General features: G+C 38.3%; 1 protein-coding gene across 4 annotated transcripts in view; it reads right to left on the bottom strand.

Moving 5' to 3' along the window:
* Positions 1-23,970, bottom strand: part of LOC139118896 (GRIP and coiled-coil domain-containing protein 2-like) — a 35,533-nt gene that overhangs the window by 3,658 nt on the left and 7,905 nt on the right. For 2 of the 4 annotated variants that reach the window (XM_070682455.1, XM_070682454.1), the window contains exons 2-22: positions 21,879-22,028; positions 21,433-21,517; positions 18,993-19,072; positions 17,712-17,816; positions 16,983-17,087; positions 15,615-15,719; positions 11,653-14,626; positions 10,979-11,079; positions 10,661-10,783; positions 9,671-9,796; positions 8,643-8,834; positions 8,232-8,324; positions 7,557-7,820; positions 6,225-6,350; positions 5,105-5,236; positions 4,810-4,940; positions 3,867-3,989; positions 3,182-3,284; positions 2,690-2,887; positions 1,606-1,809; positions 64-207 (exon numbers count right to left, since the gene is read on the bottom strand). In XM_070682455.1, the coding sequence (XP_070538556.1) occupies positions 64-207; positions 1,606-1,809; positions 2,690-2,887; positions 3,182-3,284; positions 3,867-3,989; positions 4,810-4,940; positions 5,105-5,236; positions 6,225-6,350; positions 7,557-7,820; positions 8,232-8,324; positions 8,643-8,834; positions 9,671-9,796; positions 10,661-10,783; positions 10,979-11,079; positions 11,653-14,626; positions 15,615-15,719; positions 16,983-17,087; positions 17,712-17,816; positions 18,993-19,072; positions 21,433-21,517; positions 21,879-21,956 (5,592 nt within the window). In that variant the 5' untranslated portion in view covers positions 21,957-22,028. The remainder of the gene's footprint in view (positions 1-63; positions 208-1,605; positions 1,810-2,689; positions 2,888-3,181; positions 3,285-3,866; positions 3,990-4,809; positions 4,941-5,104; positions 5,237-6,224; positions 6,351-7,556; positions 7,821-8,231; positions 8,325-8,642; positions 8,835-9,670; positions 9,797-10,660; positions 10,784-10,978; positions 11,080-11,652; positions 14,627-15,614; positions 15,720-16,982; positions 17,088-17,711; positions 17,817-18,992; positions 19,073-21,432; positions 21,518-21,878; positions 22,029-23,970) is intronic. The other 2 variants (XM_070682458.1, XM_070682456.1) reach the window with 1 other exon arrangement.

Below are 23,970 nucleotides of genomic sequence, written 5' to 3'. Positions count from 1 at the left end.
CAGTACACATGTACATGTTCCAACTAAATGAATTGAAAGAAAGTGAGAGGCAGCAACTCTTACTTTCATCAATACATTCTTCAGGTACTCCATGTTGGAAACTGATTTGTCTCTTTCTTGATTTCTCTCAAGTCGTCGGATTTCATCCTTCAAGACTTTGGCTTGCTCCGTCAGACGCATTATGGTGGCCTCATTTTCATTTGTGATCTGTAGGGAGGAGATGAACATTGGGAGGGAAAGGGGGAGGGTGAAAGAAGTGTGAGGGTGGTTTCATAGGTGAACAAATAGTAATGCTATTGACAGTGTGTGTATATTACATGAAGGCAACATTGTACAGTGAAACCTGTCTAAACCGAACCCTGCCTAATCTGGAAACCTGTCTAAACTGAACCCTTTTCCCAGTCCTATTCCAATAGATCTCTATATTAAAAGGACCTCTATAAACCAAACACCTCTCCAAACGAACAATTTTCTCAGTCCCCGAAAGGTTTGGTTTAGACAGGTTTTACGGTAGTATACTGGTTCAATTCCAAGCTATATTACAATTCAACACTATCTCAGGGAGTGCGTCTCTATTAATAACTTATAGAAGGCACCCCAAGTACATGTATATAAATACTGAGGACCGGGCCCAGTGTCCTTCAGGCACTGTGGAATGAACAAGATTGAACTTTAACCTTCTGGCTGTCATTGTTTTGTCAAGCTGCTCATTGTAAGTGCCAGTGTTACCACACTCATTTTACCTGAACAGAGTTCACCATTACTGAGGTTACGCAATCAAGAAAATTTATCATTTTAGTACCAAATTGGTAAAAGTTACTATTGACTGAAATTTGACACTGGACCAACAATTATCCTTTAGTTTTTAACAAGTTGAATGGTGTCGACTTCTTGTATTCAGGTTCAATAAAACTGCTACAAGTACAGGTAATTTTCATATTTCAAAAATGAGAACATTAAGACAGTTTAACCCTTTTCTTGCCAAGTTCATATTTCACCATCAGGTCAAGTTCGTGAAATCTAGTGAAGCACAATGTATCCCATTTGGTGCATTTTAACAAAACAATGAATATTTGAAGGCCCCTGAAATCACAAATACTATGAACATGATTTTTATGGACTGTTGGAACAGACCAATATGTATGGTTTTGGCTCAATACCACTTTTCACTGAGTTGGCTGATCGGGAAGTGATACTGTCTGGCAGGAAAAGGGTAAAGGGAATCCTAATAATGACTTTAATATTTAAATTAAAAAGAACTTGGGGTGGATATTTTGGATATCAAGTGTATGAAAAATATTTTCAACTAATTCAATTGGTCGGACTATTCACCCTAGGGAGAAGAAGACTGATCTTCAAAGGAGAGATTTCATCCTCAAAAAGGCTACATTGTATAGACCCTTTTCATAAGTCTAGTGCCCTCCTGTGGCTACTGTGAATTTGAAGTCAAAGCGCGGCCACTGGGGAAAAACTTGGGCAGTGGCTGGAGGGTTCCCCCAGTGGCCTCGCTTTGACTTCAAATTCACAGTGGCCACAGGAGGGCGCTAGACTTCTGAAAAGGGTCTATCCCAGATTCTCAGAGCAGTTCCCAGTTAGTCAACGCACCTCGTTAAAATGTTCGATCCTCTTCCCAGCAGCCGCAAGTTGCTGTTTGAGGTTTTCCTCGTCCGCACTAGTACTGATGCTCGTCACGCTCTGCTTCTCGTCCAAGTTGCTGCTAAGTAGCTGTTCCAGGGGCACCACGGTTGGACCAGGTACCACCGGTGTTGGTGGCAGGTTGGGAGATTCCAGGTCGGGGTGTTCCATTCCCTGGAAAAGATTGAATAAACAAGTGCACATGGAATAATTGTGAACTTACAAGCGTGCAATGTGCGAATGGAAGATAGTGACTTCTTAAAATGTATGTACTTTTCACATTGTTTATTCAAAATGCATGTACTTCTTTCACATGCTGTGTTCAAAAATAGCTAAAGTCTTCAAATTTTAAACAAATATGGGCACATGACCCAAGGTACGACGTCTCAACCGATGTCAGCGTCAATAAACTCAAAATAACTCAAATTCAAGGATTTTCGTCTGAATGGAATGCTAGTGTCAGTTATTTTGTTTACAGTTCTGTTTTATACAGCACTGTGTTATGCACTACCGTCACGTATTTTTGCAGGTTTTTTCCATTTTATTTCCTCATGAGCAGAAAAAAAGGTTGACTCAGCATATCTGAATTGATGCGCAAGGATGAGAAACAAACTTTTCACTTTTCTTGGCCTAAGCAAATCTTTGTGGCAAATTGACAAATATGTAATGGCAGATATCAGCCACTCTATAGCTCTTATTTTCAAGAAATATGGAAACATACCATCTACTTTCACTCCATGGAAAACATGGGAAATAATTTGCATGCATGTTTCAAACCATTTGAAGGTAATATTTGGAGAGACGTTCCCAGTGCACATGAAACAGGAAACATTTTACATTAACATTCTTTAAATGGAAAAACGACAGACTATAATTTGCAAAAGGCTCCCTTTCTCCTATCCTAAAAACAATTTTTATAGGGTCCCCGAAGTCTGTAATGTGTTTGCAGAGGTCCCTACATCTCAGTGAAAAATAGAAACGGTTATTCGTGGTATGTCAAATTTCATATCTGACTGGAAAAAAGGGTCTACGGTCATGAAATCAAAAGACTGACCTCTCCAGCTTCACGTTCTTCCTTGGGCTGCATCAACTCCTGTTGGTTTTCTTTGCCTTGGATGAACGCTGCGACATGCTGCTGCTGTTGTTGCTGCTCTCGCTGCAACTTGTACAGCTCATTCTCCGAGCTCTCTAGCTGCTTTTGAAGACTCTCCATGGCACGGTGATGGTCATCCATCATCACCCTCATTTGTTCCTACGGAATATAGTGGGGAAATATATTGAAGGAAATTTCTTGCATGCAAATTCTCTCACATAAAGCAATACAGTCCACTTAATATACCAACATCATAATTTCCACGTATCATTCTTTCAAACGCAAACTTTACTACCAAAATGAATGTTTTTTGAATACACAAATCATGCTGTATCTGAGTGAAGTAAGCACACTGTATTAAAACCCTTGACCCCTACACTTTTTTCAGAACAAAAGATGATAAAGATACTATCAAAAGTTGCCGCTAAACTCTCTTCAAAATGGAACTCTTACCTTGAATGTTTTTGTCAGTGCCTCGTTCTGTGTTGTCAGCTGTTGGATGGTTTCCATGTTTTCCAGTTTGACGGAATGGTGCTCCATCAGCAGTCTTTCTTGCCTATGGAAAAGCCATTCAGAAACAAAATAAACAGAGTTATGATTGAAAAACCAGCACATTTTCCCAGAATACCATTGGACAAACCAAAGGACCCACTAAGAGAATGTGATCTATACCAATTAATGTCACTGGGTTGTACAGTTTCATGCTGGAGGTGAATACAAAATGAGCTGAATTCTTCTACCCAATGATCCTTCAAAAGACATACCACTTTTCCAAAGTAAACAAAAGGGATTATACCAATATTCAGTCCCCAGGGAATAAAACAAGCCCTTTGCTATGTCATTCACAACTTCATTTTGGTGATAATTATATTCCATGGCAAAGTTGTCCCTCTGGGGAAGAAACTGGGTGGAATGGTATATTGTGAAGCATTCCCCGCTTCATAAAGCACATCAAATCCTCAAATATGCAATGTATTTGGCTAACTTAATTATATCAATTCTTTGGCTTAGTCTCAAGTATCATTTTTTTGACTATCTGAATTCTGTCTGTACAAAATGTTTGTCCCTGTCTATTGAATAAAGGACAATACGTTTGGCCCAAACTATGGTGGTAATAGGTTTAAGATACACTACATACTTTTCTTTCCAAATTGCTTCTTTTCTGAGATTGTCTTGCACCATGTCACTGTGTCTCTGCAACAGTCTGTCATGCTCCTCTTGTAACAGCTCATACTCATTGGAGGCAGCTGTCAGATGATTACTACAAACAAACAAACAAAATCGCATAAATGAATAAATTAGCGTCACTTGTACAGACACAGGTTTAGGATCTCATGACATTAAAGGCGGAGCCTCCCTTTAAAAGGGCGCCAACCTATGGCGGTGTTCATTGTGGAAGTGGACACCAAGCAGGTAACATGAGGGCACACGATACAGAAAATGCCACTTTTTAGTTTTTTCCGACCGCAAAAACGCTGACAGACTGCCAAGCGGTCAGCACGAAGCTGCTACCGATCGAACTCAGTGGTTATATTCAAATTCTAACGTGACTGGAAGACGTTTTTTAAGGAAATTCGCGTGTGGTGCTGGGGGATAAATGACTGTTGGCAATTCGAACCGGACCGTCAATCAAACGATTATATAAGCTCTGTTTGCCGGATTAGAAAAAGGTGACAAAAGATTGAAATCAGTTTGTGTAATCAATGTTATAGAAATCAAACATCGTACTGGCCATGTGTTTGACAGGGAGGAGAACTCCACTAATGCGAGAACCAGGGATTGAAAAGTGCGGCTTTAAAGTGTATACTGGTATATGCTGCTTGACAATGTTTTGAGTGTAATTTATCTGTTCTTATTATAATCTCGGCATTTACCATGCCATATTACCATAAATTCAAACAGTGCTTTTACATCGTTTGATGGTACAATGAAATAGTTGAGTCAATCAAAGCAAACGTGATACATGATGCCCTGACATGCTAATATTATAACAAGGCTGGTACACACTCTGTATAAGACAGGAAAGCTGCTGTATCTAGGAACCATATTTTGAAATGAATGACATCAGTTGCTTAACTTACTTGGTTTCCTGTAGTTTATGCTTCAACTGTTCAATCACTTTTTCAAGATGACTTTTCTCTTGTTTGTCAGCTTCAGTGCTGACCTGAGGGGTTTCTCGTTTCTGGGACTTCAACACTGTGTGAACTCTTACCTACGACCAAAATAAAATGTATGAGTGAAACAACACTTCACGGTGGCATATTGAATTTCTGACTGCAGAAACTGGCTAGAAACTGAATAGGATAGAAGCTGATCTTCAAAAAATCGCATTTTTACATTGTGTCAGCCATCTTGAATTGTTCGATTGTTTGTTACCTTGTAACTCTCATACTCTGCTTGGCAAGAGATGAGTTCACTCTTTGAGCCTTCTAAATCTTGCTGTAGAGCAGAAATCTTGGCTTCAAGAGATCTTGTGGTGCGTAGGTGTGCTTCATTGGAAGAATACAGCTGTAAAAAAGAAGTAATCACATCTATTGTGGAAATGACTTTAAATTTAAGGCCATGCATCAAATGAGTTTGTGAGGAATGGCTTTGATTGTGACTGGCTTTTCTGTTACAAAAGATCCAAACATTTGACATAGCAAGCAAGAAATAAAGGCAACTTTCATTGGCATTGGGCAAATTATCACTGTACATGTTGCAGACTTTTCAAATCCTTCAACAACTAAACTCTTGCTACCAAAACTAGGTATCAAGTATTACTGGCTATTCCTTTGCCTTATTATCAACAGCGCCCTCTAAATCTTTGAGGAGGAAAGAGGACGTCACAAGCAATAAGTCATTCTCACTTTAACACTGTTGGTGGTTGATATGGAAATCTTTGAAAATGACAAAGACCAGGTACAGATAGTGCAGAGTATGTGAAGGTGAACAACAATTTTATCAGCAGGAAGAAACAATAAACTTGGATGTATAAGTTGGGAAGGTTCAAATGACAGGACATGTAAATTGTTTTGAATAAGAGTAATATCATGATTTTAATCTCTTTTTTCGATGTCAGTATTTCAACCTCTGTAATTTAAGAATGCGAGTAGATAATGCAGATCAAAATTGTCATTTTGTTTCCCTTCATATACTGTACTTTCAAATGAGATATTTAATATCGTAGAGTAGTGCCACGTTTTGACTAAAATTAATTTTTATCATTCATTGAGGTTTTCTAAACAAAAAATGTACCCTCTTCATCCTTGGAGTCAACTATTTTTACCAAACTAAACTTCAGATTCTCTGCTTTTTGAGAGGGTTTGCATATCATCTTTGATAAGAATATCGCTTTGAAAAAAGTGTGTCGGTTAAGTACAACCCTACCTTAATTAACTATTTTATGATGTTAGTCCTTTGGTTTCCTGTGAAAGTCTTACTCAATCTATGAATTTCTTGCACTACAAAACTAAAACACAAAATTTTGCCATTAACAAGAGATTCTTGTTTTCACCTGTTCTTGGTATTTTTGAGATTGCATGACGGCGTCAGCTATCTGCATTTTGTAGTCCTCACACTGACGTGTGATGTGTTCTAACTGTCCTCTCAAGGCTGCATCACTACTCTTCTGCTCACTCTCCTGTTACAAAAAATCAAAAAATATAACTTATAAGAAACGATGAATAGTGCTGTTCCCAGTTACTGGTATGTTACTAAGTATAGTTGCAAGTGCTTGACATCGGACACTGCTGTTTGAAATGCAGATAAAATTTCTCGATGTTGCATGCCTGGCTGTTGTTGTAGCTTGTAATCGGAGCCCTTCAAATGTCTTTTCTAGTGTTCATTGTAACATTAGCAGTTACCTATTAGTTGTAACAGGAGATGGGCTAACATAGGCTAATGCACAGAAATCGAATGGTTGAGGTTATATGTCCCTTGAAGTTGGAAGTTTTAAGCTTTTGCTAAATATCATCAAAATTTGCATGGTGATCCCTGATTTTTAATTTTGATAATGAAAGAGAATGGAATAAAGTTTCTGTAGGAAAGTTACGAAGTTGGAGTTAACAAATTACCAATATTTGAAATTCAAGATGTCTAACACACCCTAGTGGGAAAAGTTCGATTTTTATTTCAACAAAGACCATCTGTGAAAACTTCATTTACGATAAAGGTCTCACAGTCAGTCAACTCAAGTAGAAGACCAGCAAAGTATAATAACAGTTTGAGTATTTTGAAATGTATCCCATCTGCACATTCTGATATGTGTGTGTACGGTTTGGACTGAGCTGTCAAAAATTGTCAGTCTTGCCAATGGTGCCGTATTTGAGATTAAAAATCAAAATATCACACAAAAAATATATTTACTCTGCATTGACATTTAGAGCTAATATGATTTAAGATCCATTGGTTGGTTGGTACAACTGATTGAGAAAACATTGTTGGAAGCAGTTTGGAAACCTGAAATTGAACTTGTTTTTGGTACAACAGAACTTCCTCCTTTTATTATGTTTTTGGTCAATCAAATTCAAGAATGTGTAAAGCAAAAAATATATCACCATACCCTTTTACCTGCCAAGTTCATATTTCAAAATCAGGTCAAGTTGGGTAAACTAGTGAAGCAAAACATGTCCCATATGGTGGATTTTAACAAAGACTTGAAGATTTGAAGGTCCCCCGAAGACAGAGATACTGTAAACATGATTTTTACAGACTAAAGCTACTATATCATACCGAACCAAGTGGGTGAAAATACTATGGTTTTGGCTCAATACCACTTTTTACTGACTGGTAGATGGGGAAGTGATACTGTCTGGCAGGTACGTAAAGGGTAAAACTAGAAACTTACGGATTTTTTGGCATCTGCAAGATCTTTCTTAGTTTTCACCAACAGCTGCTTGAGTTTGTTGCCTCTCTCTTCGGACTGCTGTCTCTGTGTCTCTTTCATTTCAACCTGTTTTTGCAGGTTTTCCGTAATCTTTTCCAGTCTCTCAACTTCCTGTGTCAAGTCCGTCACCTTGGCTTCCTTCTCTGCAATGGTGGCATTTAGACCAGACACACTTCTCTCGTAGTCTGCGATTTCAAGATCCATCAAACTGCTGTTTGAGGCTTCCTGTATTCGACACATCAGAGAACAAAACAGATCTCAGATATCAAGCATACCAAATGATGAATTTAATGTGTATTGTTCATTTGTACTATAAAATATCTAAAACCAGAAAGTCTTAATTTGCTCGAAATTGCTTTATCATAAAACATTTGGTTGCATATACAAATTTCATGTCAATGACTCCATTAGGGTATCATAGGGTGCCTTAGACAGTGTCCCTAAGATCATATTAAATTACAATATGAGGTTTCGTTTACTGTCCTGTGGGGTCTTTATAGACTCTCTTATCACTGTTTTCGGCATAGCCATTTAGTATTTGAACTTTTTAAGATGAAACCATGGACACTTTGAAATGGAATGGTAGGCTACCTCTCTCACTCCAGGATAAATCACAATTCAGACAAAGTAACTCACCTTCTGTGCTTTCTCTAGTCTCTCTACTGTAGATTGGTGTTCTTCTTTCTGTTTTGCTATCTGCTCCTCAAGACTACTGATCTTGCTCTTTGCCTGAAAGGAAATTTTGTCACATTCTTTAAGAATCTCTATTAAGTGAGTTAGGGTGGCAGTTCACCACCCTGTAAGTTATTGGTATGGCAGTTTGGTGGTCTGTTGTTGTGGTTAGGCGGGAGCACCATGGCATTGGCAAATTAATTTCGTGGTTGACAGAGAATATCAAAACTATCCAAGTTACAACTGTTGCTATTTGTTTTAGCTTTCTGACAGCCACATTTTCATTTCATGATAAAGCCAAGGGGATTGACACGAATATGAAGAAAACATCACTGGGGTCAAAGTTCACACATCACAGATATTTCATATATCTACCTCATTCAGATCCTCAATTTTACGCTCTTTTTGCATCCTCTCTGAGTCCCGTTCACGTTCCGTCAATGATTTTTCCTTTTCTTGGTCACTGATGAACTGCTGGAGTTGTTCCTTGAGTTGTTCTAATTCCTGACAGTGAGTCTTGAGATCGTCTCTGCTTTGTTTAGTGTTGGCGCATTCTTCATTCAAAGTCTGGGAGAGTGGGAAATATAGCAAATATAAACTTCACAAGAAGTCTTGATTAAACCCTATACAAGTTACCCGAGTAGCATGTATCTGGCCAATTATTCCCACGTTCTACTCTTGCAATAACAGCATTATCACACAGCAACAACCTTTGGACTGTTAGAATCCCATTCCCAAATATGTTGCAATGAAATGTCTCACATAAATGGGTCAAACAAAAGCTGGAGGTGAGTCTGACACAGAAAGACACACTATTATGTGACAATTTTGCCTGTTTATAATCTATGAAAGTATCATTTTACAAAAAAAATCAAATTTCAAAAACCTGATACATGTAAACACAAAATTATAAACTATCATGAAAGTGTGCAGGGTATCAATACTAAGATTTTTGTTTTTAATTTCAATAATAATGAATACAAACAAGCACATACACTAGATCACTAGATCATAATACCAGCTTCAATTGACACATTTTTTCACCTGTTCATCCCCAAATCTATGTAAACAGACCCACAATCACCACTGATAACAATAGGATAGGGCCAAAGTATGGTGATGAAAGGGTGAAGGCATACGGAGGCTATAAATAAGTGTTGATGATTTCACATTACATATAAAACATTCCTGTTCAGATGTTCAGCATCAGAGTACTTCACTAGTTCCTGTGAGTTTGATAATCACTGACAGTATGTCACCAGATTTGCTAAAAACTGCTTCCATCGCTTCCCGGGAACAAACTCACGGCATTCCTTGAACAACCTTTATGAAAAACAGCACAATAAATCAGTGACACTGGCACTGAGGGGCTTCATTGATTAAACACTGGAAACCAGACCTACCTTGATTTGCTCTGTGTACTCCTGTACTTGCTTTTCAAGGCCTTGGATCTGTTTATCAAAGTTTTTTCTTGCTTCCTTCTCAACGTCCAAATCATCAAGCAGCTTGTCGTATTCCCTCTGCAAGCTCTGTCAAATGTACAAAACTAGTGTCAAAACAGGCAAGGGGGCAACAAAAACAATAAAAACAAAACAAAGAAAATAACGAAAACAAAGATTTTCAATATAAGTTTGAGAAAATTTCACTAAGTTGTCTAGTGTGGTTGCAACAACAGTTGGGTACCAGAGACTCCAATCCATTCTGCCTATAGGGTTGGATATGTCAGACTTCAGTATGAAAATTGCATCACTCTCCACAGAACAACACAGTCGTATTATCAATATATGGCATGAATGCAATTCAATGAATATTTTAAGATTTATATACTCATTCCAGTTTTTGCAATCCAATGATTTTCAAATACAATCTATCTTATTCTCTCTATGTGGCTGATTATTGCCTATTTGAGACCAGGAACCAGTCGGTGTAAACATAGACCCTCAAAAAAACGGGTCTATGGTGTAAATGGTGAATTTAAAGCATCAGTAGCTTTCACATTTGATGTACATTCCATTATTTTGGTTTGTCTGTAAATACAATTCCTTGCCATGTTTAGCGTTCTACTCCCAGAATCATGTCATAACCCGTTGTTAAACTGGTTAATACAGCCTGTATGCATGTACAGTACAAATAACACTGTATTGCAAACAACTCAAGTCTAGTCCGGACCAGAATTCATTTGTTAACGATAACATAGAATATTGTTCTGAATGTACAGAGCTTGTTCTCTACGTGTAAGACATTAGAAACTAAAAACTTGATGACAGAAATCCCAAGAACATCAAAACAGCGTTTGTAATCACTAAAATTTAGCCTATGTTTAATATTCGTGAGAGTGTTGTCACGTCAACTGTGAGATTAAAAATTATTCTCACAGATTCAGGTGACTTTACCTGGTAACTCTCAACCTGCTGTTTCACTGCAGCTTCTGACTGTTTGCTCATATTTCCAATTTTCTGTTGGATTTCTTCCTTCTCTGAGATGAGCGCTGACATTTCTTCGGTCAGAGTAGAAACCTGTCACAAAGAAACAACGAATAAATGTCAATATTGACTTGCCCAATACAACGTAAGACACTATGTACTGCCTCAAGCTGCCAACTGAAAGTTAATATACAAGCTCTCATTGGATGATAATCTGTTGAGCTACGGTTTGTTTCACATTTGGACTAATCAGCATTGAGAATACATCAACTGTTCAGTAGGCATCACCTGTTTCTTGGCGTCTGTCATTTCTTTCTTGGCCTTTACGGCAACAGCTCTCATTTTCTGTGATTTTTCCTCAGATTCTTGCAGTTTGGCTTTGGTTGCCGCTGAAATACAAAGATATAAAACAAATTCATTAGGAACTTACTTGAAATGTTCTCTACAAATTCAGTCTTGCTTGGCATAAGTACATGTACATGCTAAACCTTATATTCTTAAAACTAATGTAATGCATATATATGTACTGTATTTAGAGTGCTGTACCATGTTTTGGCGAAATGTTTCGAATTTTAAAATTTGAACAATGTTTGGTTCAATGGCAAAAGACATTTGTGGCTTGCTGACACATATTTATTCGAACTTTTGGAGAGCATGAATTTTTGACCACCTTGTGTACGCTTTTCTTTCACTGGTATGTACAGTGTTCTCCCCAGGATTTTCTGGTAGAGCGGTGGCTAATTTGCATAACAATAAATGTAATTGTTATGGTAATGAGATTCTATTGTTTACCAAAAATTAAAGAGTGGTGGCCACCACTCTATAATTGTTCTGGAGAGAACACTGTATGATACACAGAGCAGATGTGTCAGAATTTAGTGATACAGACAATAATTGCCATTAGATGCAAGAGCACAGCTCTCAAATAATGAAAATATCTACTTCTGAATATTTGGTCGTACCTAATTCTTTTTGAAGGGCTCCTTCCTCTCCCTTCTCTGCCGACATTTGTTGCACTGTCTCTTCCGTCTTCTTTCTAGATTCCCGTTCGCTTTCCAGTTCCCTGAGCACTCCATCTTTCTCATCTGTCACCTTGGACAGATTTTCCTTCAACGCCCCAAACTCCTCTTCCGTTGATCGGAGCTGATCCTCCAGCTCTGTGCGTTTGTTGTTTGATTCCTCCAACTGTGATGTCAGGTCCCGGTGCTGGGATTCCTTCTCTTGTAGATTGCTCTTACTGGCCTGTAACTCTGCTTCCATTTCCTGTTTCAGCTTTTCAAGCCGAGCAATCTGTGACTTAAGCTCAGATATCTCCTCTGCAAGTTTGCTACCTTTGTCATCACTGCTTTGATACTGCTCTTTCAGTGTCTTTAACTCCAACATCAGTTTCTCTTTCTCTGCAACTAAGTTACCAATTTCCTCCTTCATTTTATTGCTGGTCTCATCTTTACTCTGAGACTGATCCTTCAAAGTGCTCATAGCGGACGTCAAGCCTTCCTTATCACTTTCCAAGTTTTGGATCTTATTTTTCATTTCACTGATTTCTGCTTGGCTATCCTGAAAACCCCGTTCTTGGATTTTACGTATTTCTTCCTTCTCTTCTCGTTCAGTTTTAAGATTGTTCTCCAATTCTTGACATTTTGTTTCTATTGTAACCTTTGACCTTTGTACACTCTCAAACTCAGCTGTGAGGGCGACTTTCTCTTCTCTGATTCTGGTGAGTTCAACATGCAGTTCTTCATTTGCCATCTGTTTTTGATCTTTCAGTGACGATAGTTCTCCTTTCAGAAGATTGTTTTCTGATTCCAACTTTTCAATGTTTTCCCTGAATTCTTTTCTCTCCTTCTCAACATTTTCTTTCACCCTCTGCAAATGTTCTTCCAGCTCTGATTTGACTCTTGAGGTCACTTCCAGCTCACCTTTGACCTCGTTTTGTTTGCTCATGCTTTCCTCCAATTGCTGTTGCAACTGGTGATTTGTTTCCTCCAGTGACTTGATTTGCCCATGCAGATTCTGTATGTCTGTCTGAATCTTGCCAAGCTCCTCATCCTTCATCTGGCTTTGTTTGTGGACACTCTCCTCCAATTGTAGCTTCTGTTCTTCCGCTGACCTGAGTTGACCCTGGACACTCTCCAGCTCAGAGTGTAGTTCCTCTAGCCTCTTTTTCATTTCATCTCTTTCAGAGGTCATGACCTGTATTTCTCCTTGAAGACGCTCTTTGCCAGCTTCACTCTCCTTGAGCACCTCTGTTAACCGCTGCTCTGCATTTTCAAGATTGGCCTCCTTGACTTTCAAGGCATCCTGAGCGCTCTGAAGTTCACCTCTGACCTTTTCCAGTTCACTTTGAAGTTCGCTGGACGAGCTTTCAGTGTCCTTCTGCAGTGTTTTCAAATTGGCGGCCAGTTTATCACGCTCCTCGGTCAGCACTCCAACCTGTGCTTTGAGTTGCTCACAGTGATTACTGGTTTCAGAGAGTTTGCCTTGAAGGTTGTTGATAGACTCCTCAAGGCTGTGACTGACAACTTCCATCTCTCCTGTCCACTTCACTCGCTCCTCCTCCAGTGACTCAACTTTGATTTTCAGCTCGTCTCTCTCAAACTTTACATCACTCAGCTCGCTTACAAGGTCTTGTCTAGCGCCCTCTTCCTCTTCAGCAACCTTTTTCATCTCCTCGCTAAGCCTTTGATTATCTTCCCTTAGTTTTTCCGCTGTCCCCTGGAGATGATTTCGTTCTTCCAGCAGGGTGGAAAGTTGACTTTGAATCTCTGTCGCTGCAGATTCTGCTCCCTTGCTGGTGTTTTGTAAATCATTTGCGACGTTGTCCCTCTCCTTGGACACTTTCTCCAGCTCCAATTTGAGATTTTCCTTCTCAGATTCCAAGCTGCTGAGTTGACCTTTGAGTTCATTGACCCTTTTCTCCCACTCCACCTTTGAGTCTTGTAGCTCATTGCACAAATCTTCACGATCTGCCGTCAATCCTGCCATCTCTTTTTTCATCTTTTCCATCTCATTATGCAGACCATCAAACTTGGCTTTCATCTCCACCTCTGATCTTTCAGACTCTTGCTTCACATTCTCCAACTGGTGTCCCATCTCATCTTTTTCCAACTGAAATCTCGCAACATCTGTCGCAAATCCATCTCTTTCATTCCTTACCCTCTCTAACTCCCCTTCCAGCTCTCCGCTAGACCGTTCCTGGTCTTGTTGAAGTTCATTCACCCTTGCCGATAATCTTTCCTTTTCAGACAAAACCCTACTCAGTTCATTTCCCTGTTCTTCCTTTGCCCTCTCTGCTTCAACTTTCCCCGATCGCAGCGCCTCGCACTCGGATCTCATCTGCTCCTTTTCCTTAATGGCATTTTCGAGTTTCATTTCGACGTCAGTTTGCTGCTGCTCAGTCTGTTTGAGTTCTCTTTGAATGTTTTCACATTCTTCCTTGCTTTTTCCCAGATCCTCTTTGACATTCTCCAGTTCGCTGGTGAGTAAGTTGATCTGTGATTTTAATTCCTCATTGAGTCCTGACATGCTTTCATTCACTTCGTTGATCTTCTTCAGTTCTGATTTCAAATTCTCATGTTCAGCTTCCTTCTGACCCACACCTCCTTTTAAACTTTCCAATTCGTTCCTGATGGCTGCCAACTCTTCAACTTTTGACTTAAAATCTTGATTGTCACCTTGTAGTTTTGCCATGCTCTCCTCGAGCTTTTCTCGGTCAAAATTTGCATCTTCAAGCTTTCCCTGCAGCGTAGCGATCTTCTCGACAGCCTGCTGTACTTCACCTTTTGCTATGTCCCTTTCTGCTGTCACAGCCTCAAGCTGGGCTTGCAGCTCAGCACTGGCACTGCCGGTGTCTTGCTGCTGCTGTTTCAATGCCTTCATAGCCTTCAGGGTTTCGTCTCTTGCCACAGTCAGGACGTTGACCTGCTCATTCAGATCCTGAAACATCAGTAAGGTTCAAAGTTGAAAGGTCACACAACACAAAGATAAAAGACAAGCAGGTTGCAAGTTCCAACAATTGCTTATTGAACTTTGTGATTTAATTTGAAATTCTACATTATAACTTATTCTATATTACATACATATTCTCTATTATATATTACAATGAAAAACTTTATACATAAACCAGTTTACAAGACAAGCTCTCCTGAAACTAGCTCATATAACAGGCAAAGTCAAATACATCATACACATTTCAGCTTAAATTTAGAGTAGAATTCAAATTTAGCAAACACGAAGAAAAATTGATAAATTTACACACAGAGAATTTTACAATGTAACATCAAAAAGTTCTGTGCAAATTGAAGAGTGATGGAAGCAATTGTCCAATCATATTTCTTTCCTTAATTGTACATTACAACTACTGTATTTCATTGTCTTACGAGCCCATGGGGCTGGATGTGGCAACATAAGTCAGTGTGTCCTTATATGTATTGCTGTATAACATAAGTCCACATAAGACACTTAAATAAATAAATCAAAACATCATGTATTGCTTCTTTTAAAGAAGCTAAATACCAGTAACAAAAACCTTCACTCAAATATACATGTTACATTTATTCTTAGGCAAACATCATTAATATCCAGTTGCTGTGAGCTATTGTATTACTGTTTATTACACCAATACAGATCTTGAATTTAGTACATTGTGACTTTCACATATGTGAATGTTTTTGACCATATTCAGCATGAAAATTTAAAGAACAAAACCAATCCTTACACACTGTATCACTTTTGGTGAACATATACTAACAACAGATTTATTTGCAGCATGTTGAAAGGTAGCCCTTTCATCCCCATTTCTCTGTATGATGGATCCAACCACCTCAGTGAAACAATGGGACTACACCATTATCTAGTGGTGAAGGGTCAGGAACTATCACAGAGACTTGATAAAGTCTGTAAATAAGTAATTACTCTTTCCTACTTTATTCTGCTTGGACAGTGTCTGACACTCCTGCTGCAGGCACTGGAATGTGGTTGCCATGGTTTCCTCCTTCATCTGCATGCACTCAAACTGTTCTGCCATGCTCTGGTAACCATAGGGATAAAAAATTGGGGAAGATCCACCTTAAAACCAATGTACCCCTAAATGGACAGGAACACCTTCTATCTACACAGTTATGACAAGTGCATGCACCTTTTGTTTTGTCCTGAACAGAGAAAGTGTTCAGTTTTCTGAAGTTCTGTTTATTCGTTTTTATGTCTGAATTCTTACATATAATTGACATGCCAGGTCAAAGGTGCAAGGTCAGCAGTGGTAACTTGCACTTCTGACATCACAATGTTTATAATTCACAAATTTACATATTAATTTACATATATTTACATTTTAAAAGGTTGACCTAGCACATCTGACCCTCTGGCTATTTTATGCGTGTTTTAACTTTAAAGGGCCAGATGCTGTAACTTATGAAGATTTTTCCCTCATTTTGTTTGAATGTCAGCTAGAGTTTCTTATTCTACTCCACAAAGCATGCTGAAGCACTTTCTTGTTAGCTTATCAACACAGTGTCTATGTGTGTAAGATGCACTGTTACTGTTTATATTTGAATTCTAGTCCGGACCAGAATCCACTTATCAACAATAACAATGCAGTTTACACATGTACAGCCTGAGTTGACAAGCTGAATACTGTGTATCTCAATATGCTTTGGAAAATATAACAAGAAACTGTGGTCGACATTTAAAAACGAAAAAAATATAAAAAATCATCAAAAGTTTCAGCTACTGGCCCTCTAATATGTAAATTATCCTCAAGGTGAAAGATGATAAATGCTAGGTCAAAGTTCTTTGTTACTTTTGTTTCCGTAGGTCATTTCATCAACCAGTATTTTACAGAATATAAAAGTGTTTGCTGCAGGAATTCAAAATTATTTTGACAGTATCTTTCATGATAAACTTCCAAATGTGCAGGGCTAGGTAAAATAGTAGGACAGACTTTAATCAACGTGTCCTCAAGACAATTGAGACATAAAATTTCCTAGAAATGGACTCCTGCAAATTTCAGTTAACAAAGTTTGTATGTATTGACATGAAGCTGTCTGAACAAGATTTCAAGAAATTCTGACATTCGTGAAATGAATTCACAGTACTTGTACATTAGAAGGTAAATTGTACTTCTTGTATGTATCCTGAGATGCATACCTTACCTCAGCTCTCATGAAAATACTGACCCCATGCATACCACTTACGAATATTCATGGTTGAAAAATGCATACTTGAAAACCTCATGCTCACTGGTTACAAATAATTTCATTCAACCAACCAGAATGATTCTTTCATCAAAACCCACCTGGTTCTTTTTTAAAGCTGCATTGTATTGGTCCTGAATTTGTTTCTTTTCCTCTTCACATTTCGTGTACTTCTCTGTCCATTCACTGATTTTATTCTCCAACTCCTGAAATTAGGCAGTTTTTATGAAAGAGAGAATGATTTTCTTTTAAAATTCACTTCTCAAAATTTACAAACATGTTGAACTTGCAATAAATTTGTAAAATTAGGCCAGACTGAATAATCCTAGGCCCACACCAAACAATTTTACAATTCACCATAATCCTAAGGGGTCTAGTTGCTTCACAGAGCTAAGGAGGCCCCCTAAGAAAGCCTGATTCTGACAGAGAATTTACTGAATTGTCGTTATGAAGATAGGGCCATCTTATGCTCAATTTCCTCAATAAACGAATACATTTAAAATGTATTGATTAACACATAGTATATCAATGAGCATTGTTTCAATATGCAAATCACCGAATAATGAGTCATTATCAAAAGAGAATGTGGCAATATTCAAGAAGTGGTACTCAAAATACATTGTATCGCACAGAGTGCGGCCATTATGGGCTACTGTGCTTTGTCTATGGCAGGTATGACATCATCAATTGTGGCAATACCACTCCTGGAATGTTGCTGAGAATATTAATTGGCCTAAAATTGTCCATTCTCTACCGGTACAAATGACCTAGTGTATAGCAGGTACGCCGAAATTTTAGATGTGTGAGAAACATCTGGGCATGATTCTCACCTCATGCATTTTTATTGCTTGTTCTTGCTGTTGCTGCACTCCATTGTAGGCTGCCACAAGTTCTGAATGTTCAGCCTTCAGATCTGATAATTCTGACTCCAACTCCTGCAGAACGAGAAACAGTGAACTGATCAGCGGATGGGACCCCGCAGCAGGGAACTTCCTTGGCGGAAGAAACAGCTGGTCACAGCTGTGCGGAAAGTCTGAACACAGGAGTAGGGGAATGCCCCGGATATCAGAGAGTGGTTGATTCCACAGAATTCATCTTCTTGACTTCTATTTCCCTAGTGAACGGAAGCTGACGTTTACTGGCTCAGAGGAAAATTTCATTCAATGAAAAAATTTATTTTATATGGTATCATACTCCTTATGCCTTGTAAAAGCATGTAATTCACAAAATAATAATCTTTACGGCCCTGATACGGCTTTTGCGGCCCGAGGTCGTACGGCGGAAGGGCCCGAGCGTGCGAGGGCCCGTACGCCGTACGACCAAGGGCTGCAAAAGCCGTATCAGGGTCGTAAAGGTTTTATCATATACCTTATGGAATGATAAATATGTATTTTACATAATATTCAACATTGTTTAGGAGATAAAAATGCGTGCGATATCGAAAATTCATCGCCATTTGTGTCAGTTTTTCATAAATACGATGGCCGCTTCCCGTCGCGGATTGACATACATAATGACGTCATTTGTTTACCTGCAGAATTCTAGAACGCGCAAAGCAATACGCGTACTATTACGTGACCAACAGAGATCAAGGCTGAAATCGAGGTGTAAGAAGGACAAAAGTGTGATGTCAGTTTCTTGTAATTTATACTGAACAGGCACGCACTTAGTATACACAGGATTTCACTAGAATTTAGAAATAAAAGCCGATGTTACCGGCGCGGCTCCACTGTCGCCACGCGCAACTACGATCTGAGCGAGCAGACGTTTTCCAAATCTCGCGCTGGCTTTGTGTACAAATGGAACGTTTGCGGATAGCAACGCGCGTAGTAACCAGAATCGAAATAGTTCAGAAATGCACGCGATTGCCCATATTTGGGCACCGGGCCGGGGCGTGATACGTAAAAAAAATGCACGGATCTGAGGGCGCTTTCTCCCATAGCTTTACACAGGCACGTGAATGTAGGTATATGATAATCTATTAAATTTTATACAGCAATTATTTTTATTAACATCAACAAACATTTTTCTGACAAAGACGATATACTTTTAGATTTAAATATAACACGCAACTTCAACAGGAAAAATTGAAAATGTGTTTATCATCCTACCTTTATTTTTCCTTGGTTTTCATTGCTGCCAGAGTCTGTGCTCTTTTGCTTTTCAAGTTCTGCATTCTTTTTACTCAGTTCTGTACAAAAATGCAACAGAGAATTACAGCTTTAGCAAGATTTTACTCTGCAGATGTGCAATGGAAAATCAAAACATGATATGCAAGGTTAAGTGTACTAGTCTACATGTACCGGTAAGTGACCTCAGCTTCTGAAACCATTGGAGTGGTGACTAATTTACATATTTTAAACAATTTACATAAAATGCCATTCGGAACTTGTGCCTGTTTGTCATCATAGTGAGTGCATGAACAATTCATAATCAACAGTCTTCAGTTAATGGTAGAATGCACCTACGGGACAGATATTCAGACTCTCAAAAGTTTACAATTCTTTTCTGATATACCAGTTGTGGGGGCTCATTTTGAAGCTCTTGGTGTAAAAAATTTTACTGCAGCCTAGTTTTTTGATACTTGAAAATTTTATTCGTCTTGATAGAGTTAACACAGGGAAAGCGGCCATTTTGAATTTTAAATATCAGTAAATCTTGGGTTATTTGTTTCTGTAGTACCAAAATTTGCACGGTGACCCACTGATTGTTATTCTCGATTTTGAAAGTGAATGGTTGAAAGATTCCTTGAGGAAAGTTTGAGCAAAAGTTTAAGTCTTTCACTTTTGAAGCAAATACTACCTTCAAATATAAGATGTTTTCTCTTTCATTCTCTACAACAAGGAAATAGAGGAATTCCACCCACACATATACAGTAGCTGGCATAGTACAGTAGTTCATTCCTATTCACTGAAAACCAATAAAATCCCACTGGGGGAATCACCACTTCAATTTATAGGTTTTCTTCTCACCCTAGGTTTTTTAAGTAATGATGCAGTGATATGATTTTTACATTTTTTTAAAATTTATTTTTTTTAAATCTTAAGAATGATTGAATGAACAATTTTGTTACCCATGAACGAAAAAGTGGTTATTGTGGCTTGTAATAGTATTGATCTTTGCAAAGGCAACTAGATGGATTGGGATTGAAACTTGTATACAGAAAACTCGAGGTGAAATGGTTAAGCGATATGAGAATTATTTTTGATCCATACAAAACCGCATGTAAAGTAGGGCCAGCATGAACCAATTCTTGTGTATAGGAATGTGTATTGTTCACAATCAGATGAACACACCAGTAAAATAAGATCATGGTAACACATGTTGTACCCTATTCTATTATCATTTATACATTACTACATGAATAAACCAGGAAAGGCGATTTCTGTTCAAAACGCTATTGAACCGTGGGTGACACTTGTCACTGACATATTGGAAGTATTGTTCATGAATTGTCATCAATCAAAAGCACTCGGCAACACTATGCCTATACCATAGTACAATTCAACACTACCCTAGGGAGCATGTTTATATTCATAGATTATGAAAGGCACCCTCAGACAAGCATTGATTAATAACTTTAAGGGAGATGGGTCCAGTGTGCTACAGAGTGCCAATCACTGAATCTGTTAATTTGTAGCAAAATGCTGCACAAGGTAACCAGCTATTTTACCGAAAGTGTCAGTTACTCAGGGTCCATATTCTCAGAATGATCTAAAATTCAACAACTTTCTCAGTCATTTACAGGGACTTTTTAAGGTCCAAAATACCATTTTCCTGATATTGTTTTCACAATATATTACGTTAATATATCATTCGACACATCAATGTTACAATATCACGACTGGTAATCTTGTAATTTTTGAAACTGTTGGTGCATTATCAATTTTCCCAGGACTTGCCAGAACTCAATTCCATTTTCAAGGACTTTCAAGGAGGGTACGGACCTGGTCACTTTTCCATAAAAAATATTCCTATGCTAGCCTGTACAGGGGTACAACTGCTACGGAATGCTGCACTTCTATGGCTAGCTGCTGTAGAACTACACTTGTCCCACTTTTACAAAGTTCTGAACACCCTAATCATTGATATCCCATTTTACAGATTCTAACACTGAAGTATTTAGTGTCTATACTACCAAACTTTGACCAGAATATCCACATCCCATAATCTCTTCACATGCTATGGGTCTCACCAGGCTATTGACAGGAAAGGGGTTGTGCTACAGTTAATAAGAGAAAGTATCACAAATGGCATGCTCTTGCCAAGTTTCTAAGAAGGCCTGTGTGAATCAATACACTTTTGTTGGTGAATGGTCAATGTACAGTATGCAAACAAAATCACTGAAGATGAATTAAAATATTACAATGAGTGATGTTCTTTTCACTTCAGGTGTAAAAGAGAAATATTACCAGCCAACAAGATTTGCAATTCTGCTGCATGGCGTACCACCAAGTGATCACACACATTATCGTTATTGCACATATTACAAAATTTCCAGTAATGGTACAATACAACGAGAATGAGCAACCATCCAGACGGTGATCTTACCGTCACATTTGCCTTTGATCTTCTGTACCAACATCTGTTGTTTCTTGATGTACTTGACCAAGTCTTCCCTTGACAATGTATCCAGCTGGATGAATGTAACAAGCAATAGACACAGTACAATCATCAGACAAGGTATGATGATTAGACACATGATATTGACCTTGATGTGACCATACTAAACTAGAATGCGCCTCAATGGCAGAATTTGGACTACCAATTTTCACCATATTTTTCTTGTCTACCACTTGTAGGGCTCATTTTGAAGTTCTTTTATAGAATAAAGTTTTCACCCAAAATCTTTTTCAGAGAGCTTCTCACTTATTTTTCAGTTTCAAAGCTACAAAATTATTTGAAGAAGCAGTGAAACACTTTTAAGGGTTTGATCTCAGATGTGTTCCAATTTTTGACCATCTCCTAAGAGAGCTAACAGTGGATATGTAACTCACCTTTCCGGGTTTTTGTGGGGTTGTTTTAGCTGGCCCCTCTCCACCAGGTGTTGCTGCGTCTTTGTTTTCCTCACTCATCTTGCCAGGTTGGGTTCTTTCCTCGGACTCAAACGATTTGTCATCCCAGTCTCCCCATGCATCAGAATCCGTCTACATGAATTGTGTGGAAGTGATGAAAGTATCAGGTGTTAGTCAAGTTCTCATTCTCCAGATCAGAAACTTACAAAGGTGTGCCCTTTGAAGTCAAAAGCTCATTGAGTCAATTTAGGAATTTCTGTAAATTACTTTATGCCAGCCCTGCACCTACCCGTACCAGTACTTACTTAATTGCCTTGAGGCGGTGAGAACTTTCTGCATTATATTAGGGGTAAGAGATTTTGCTCTATTTCAATTATTGTACACAGACTACATGTAACATTTACTACCAGTACGTGCCGTGTCTAATTTTTGCTCTTCAAAAGTTGTGTTCAGGGAAGGGGGTGTTGAAGTCAAACACAAAGTTTTGCTCTACCATGCACATGTCTTCAATCGACAGTCCCTCAGAAGGCACACTGGTGACAGCAATGCAGACTGCAATCTGATGCCCAAGAAAGGTTTACTTAGCTCTTATGTACCATATCATAACCATCATCATACCCTAACAAAGGTTAACACTAATGATTAATGAAAGCAATGACCTACATTGCTGTAGCACAAAGCTTACACAAAATTGCTGAATGTCTCCATATAATTTTGCAGAAATGTTCAAAGATAAATTTAAAAGCTTTGATGATTAGCGTTCATGGCCAAGGTCAGAAACTTAAATATCTTGACATTTTTTCCCCTTTATGGATGAATGCTCCTCTTATTTCACCACCATCATCATCATCATCATCAATCCACACTGCAGTGCCCTATGTGATGTAATTATTTTTCATATGACTGCAAATATTGACCTGTATGACCCTCAAATGTAGACAACATCTAAAGCAAACAAAGGCTGAAAGTAGGCTTGGTTGCCTTGGTAGCAATGCTCCAGCATTTGAACAGCTGGGACAGAATCACAAACCCATGATCCCAGCATGCACCTAGAAAATTTGTATTTATATTTTGGCTCTGGGCGACAAGGTTTTCTATATGTGACATTGTATAGCACATCATTAACTATGCAGAAAAAGAAACTTATTTTATTACTTTTTTGAAAAGGTGTTTTACATTCCCAAAACACATATATCTGTTATATAGAATCTGAATAGCATTCCTGCAATCCATACAGTAAATTTACAGATCAATGATGCTAATAATACAGCAACACATGCTGACCTATGCATGCCCTTTACCGTATATACCCTATTACAGAAAACACAACAAATGAATATTTCAATCGCCAACGGTATTTCCTGATCATGGGCATGCATGATATATCGCATACAAAGAACAGGAAGCTGTGACTTTTGCTACCGTAATATTATCATCATTTTTGTTCCAGAATATCAACAGATATTCTTCCCCTTTCCAACAGTAGTAAGTTATGTTGAAAGATGAGTACTATTAGCTTTTCAAACACAACGAAAAATTTGTGATCAATATGTAATGTCACTGTTAAAAAATACCGTCAAGGACAGTGTGCTCACATTCGGTTCGAATTGGTCTATTCGAGAAATATTTAAACCAGGAAAAACAAGAATAACAAATGCAAATAAGGTCTGCAACTTAGGTACTGGAGGTCATCTTTAGGAACATGCATATCAACTTCTATAGCAATGGGACAAGCAGATCCTAAATACATAAGCAAATGTCAACAACAAAAAATAGACAGAGAAGGTTTGATAAGAAGAAAAGGTGGGAGTGGGTAAAAAAATGTACAAGGGATCTGGTAAAAAAGTAATGCTACCTCATCAATCTTCTAAACCCTACCCCCTCCAGAATATCAAATGTTCCATCCCTTGGTATTACATAACGCCAGATGACAGGAAACATATTTACAACCTTGGGGATTTTTTATTAATGCCATGAGTGTTATAATAATAATAATAATAATTTATTTATAAAGCGTCAATATCCACAACAAAGTGATCAAGGACGCTGTGAGAAAATTTACATATCACAAAAG

The sequence above is a fragment of the Ptychodera flava genome, chromosome 19 (assembly GCF_041260155.1).
Source record: "Ptychodera flava strain L36383 chromosome 19, AS_Pfla_20210202, whole genome shotgun sequence".
Classification (NCBI taxonomy): domain Eukaryota; kingdom Metazoa; phylum Hemichordata; class Enteropneusta; family Ptychoderidae; genus Ptychodera; species Ptychodera flava.
The sequence above is the reverse complement of the archived record's forward strand: the minus strand, read 5'-3'. Positions and strand labels throughout refer to the sequence as shown.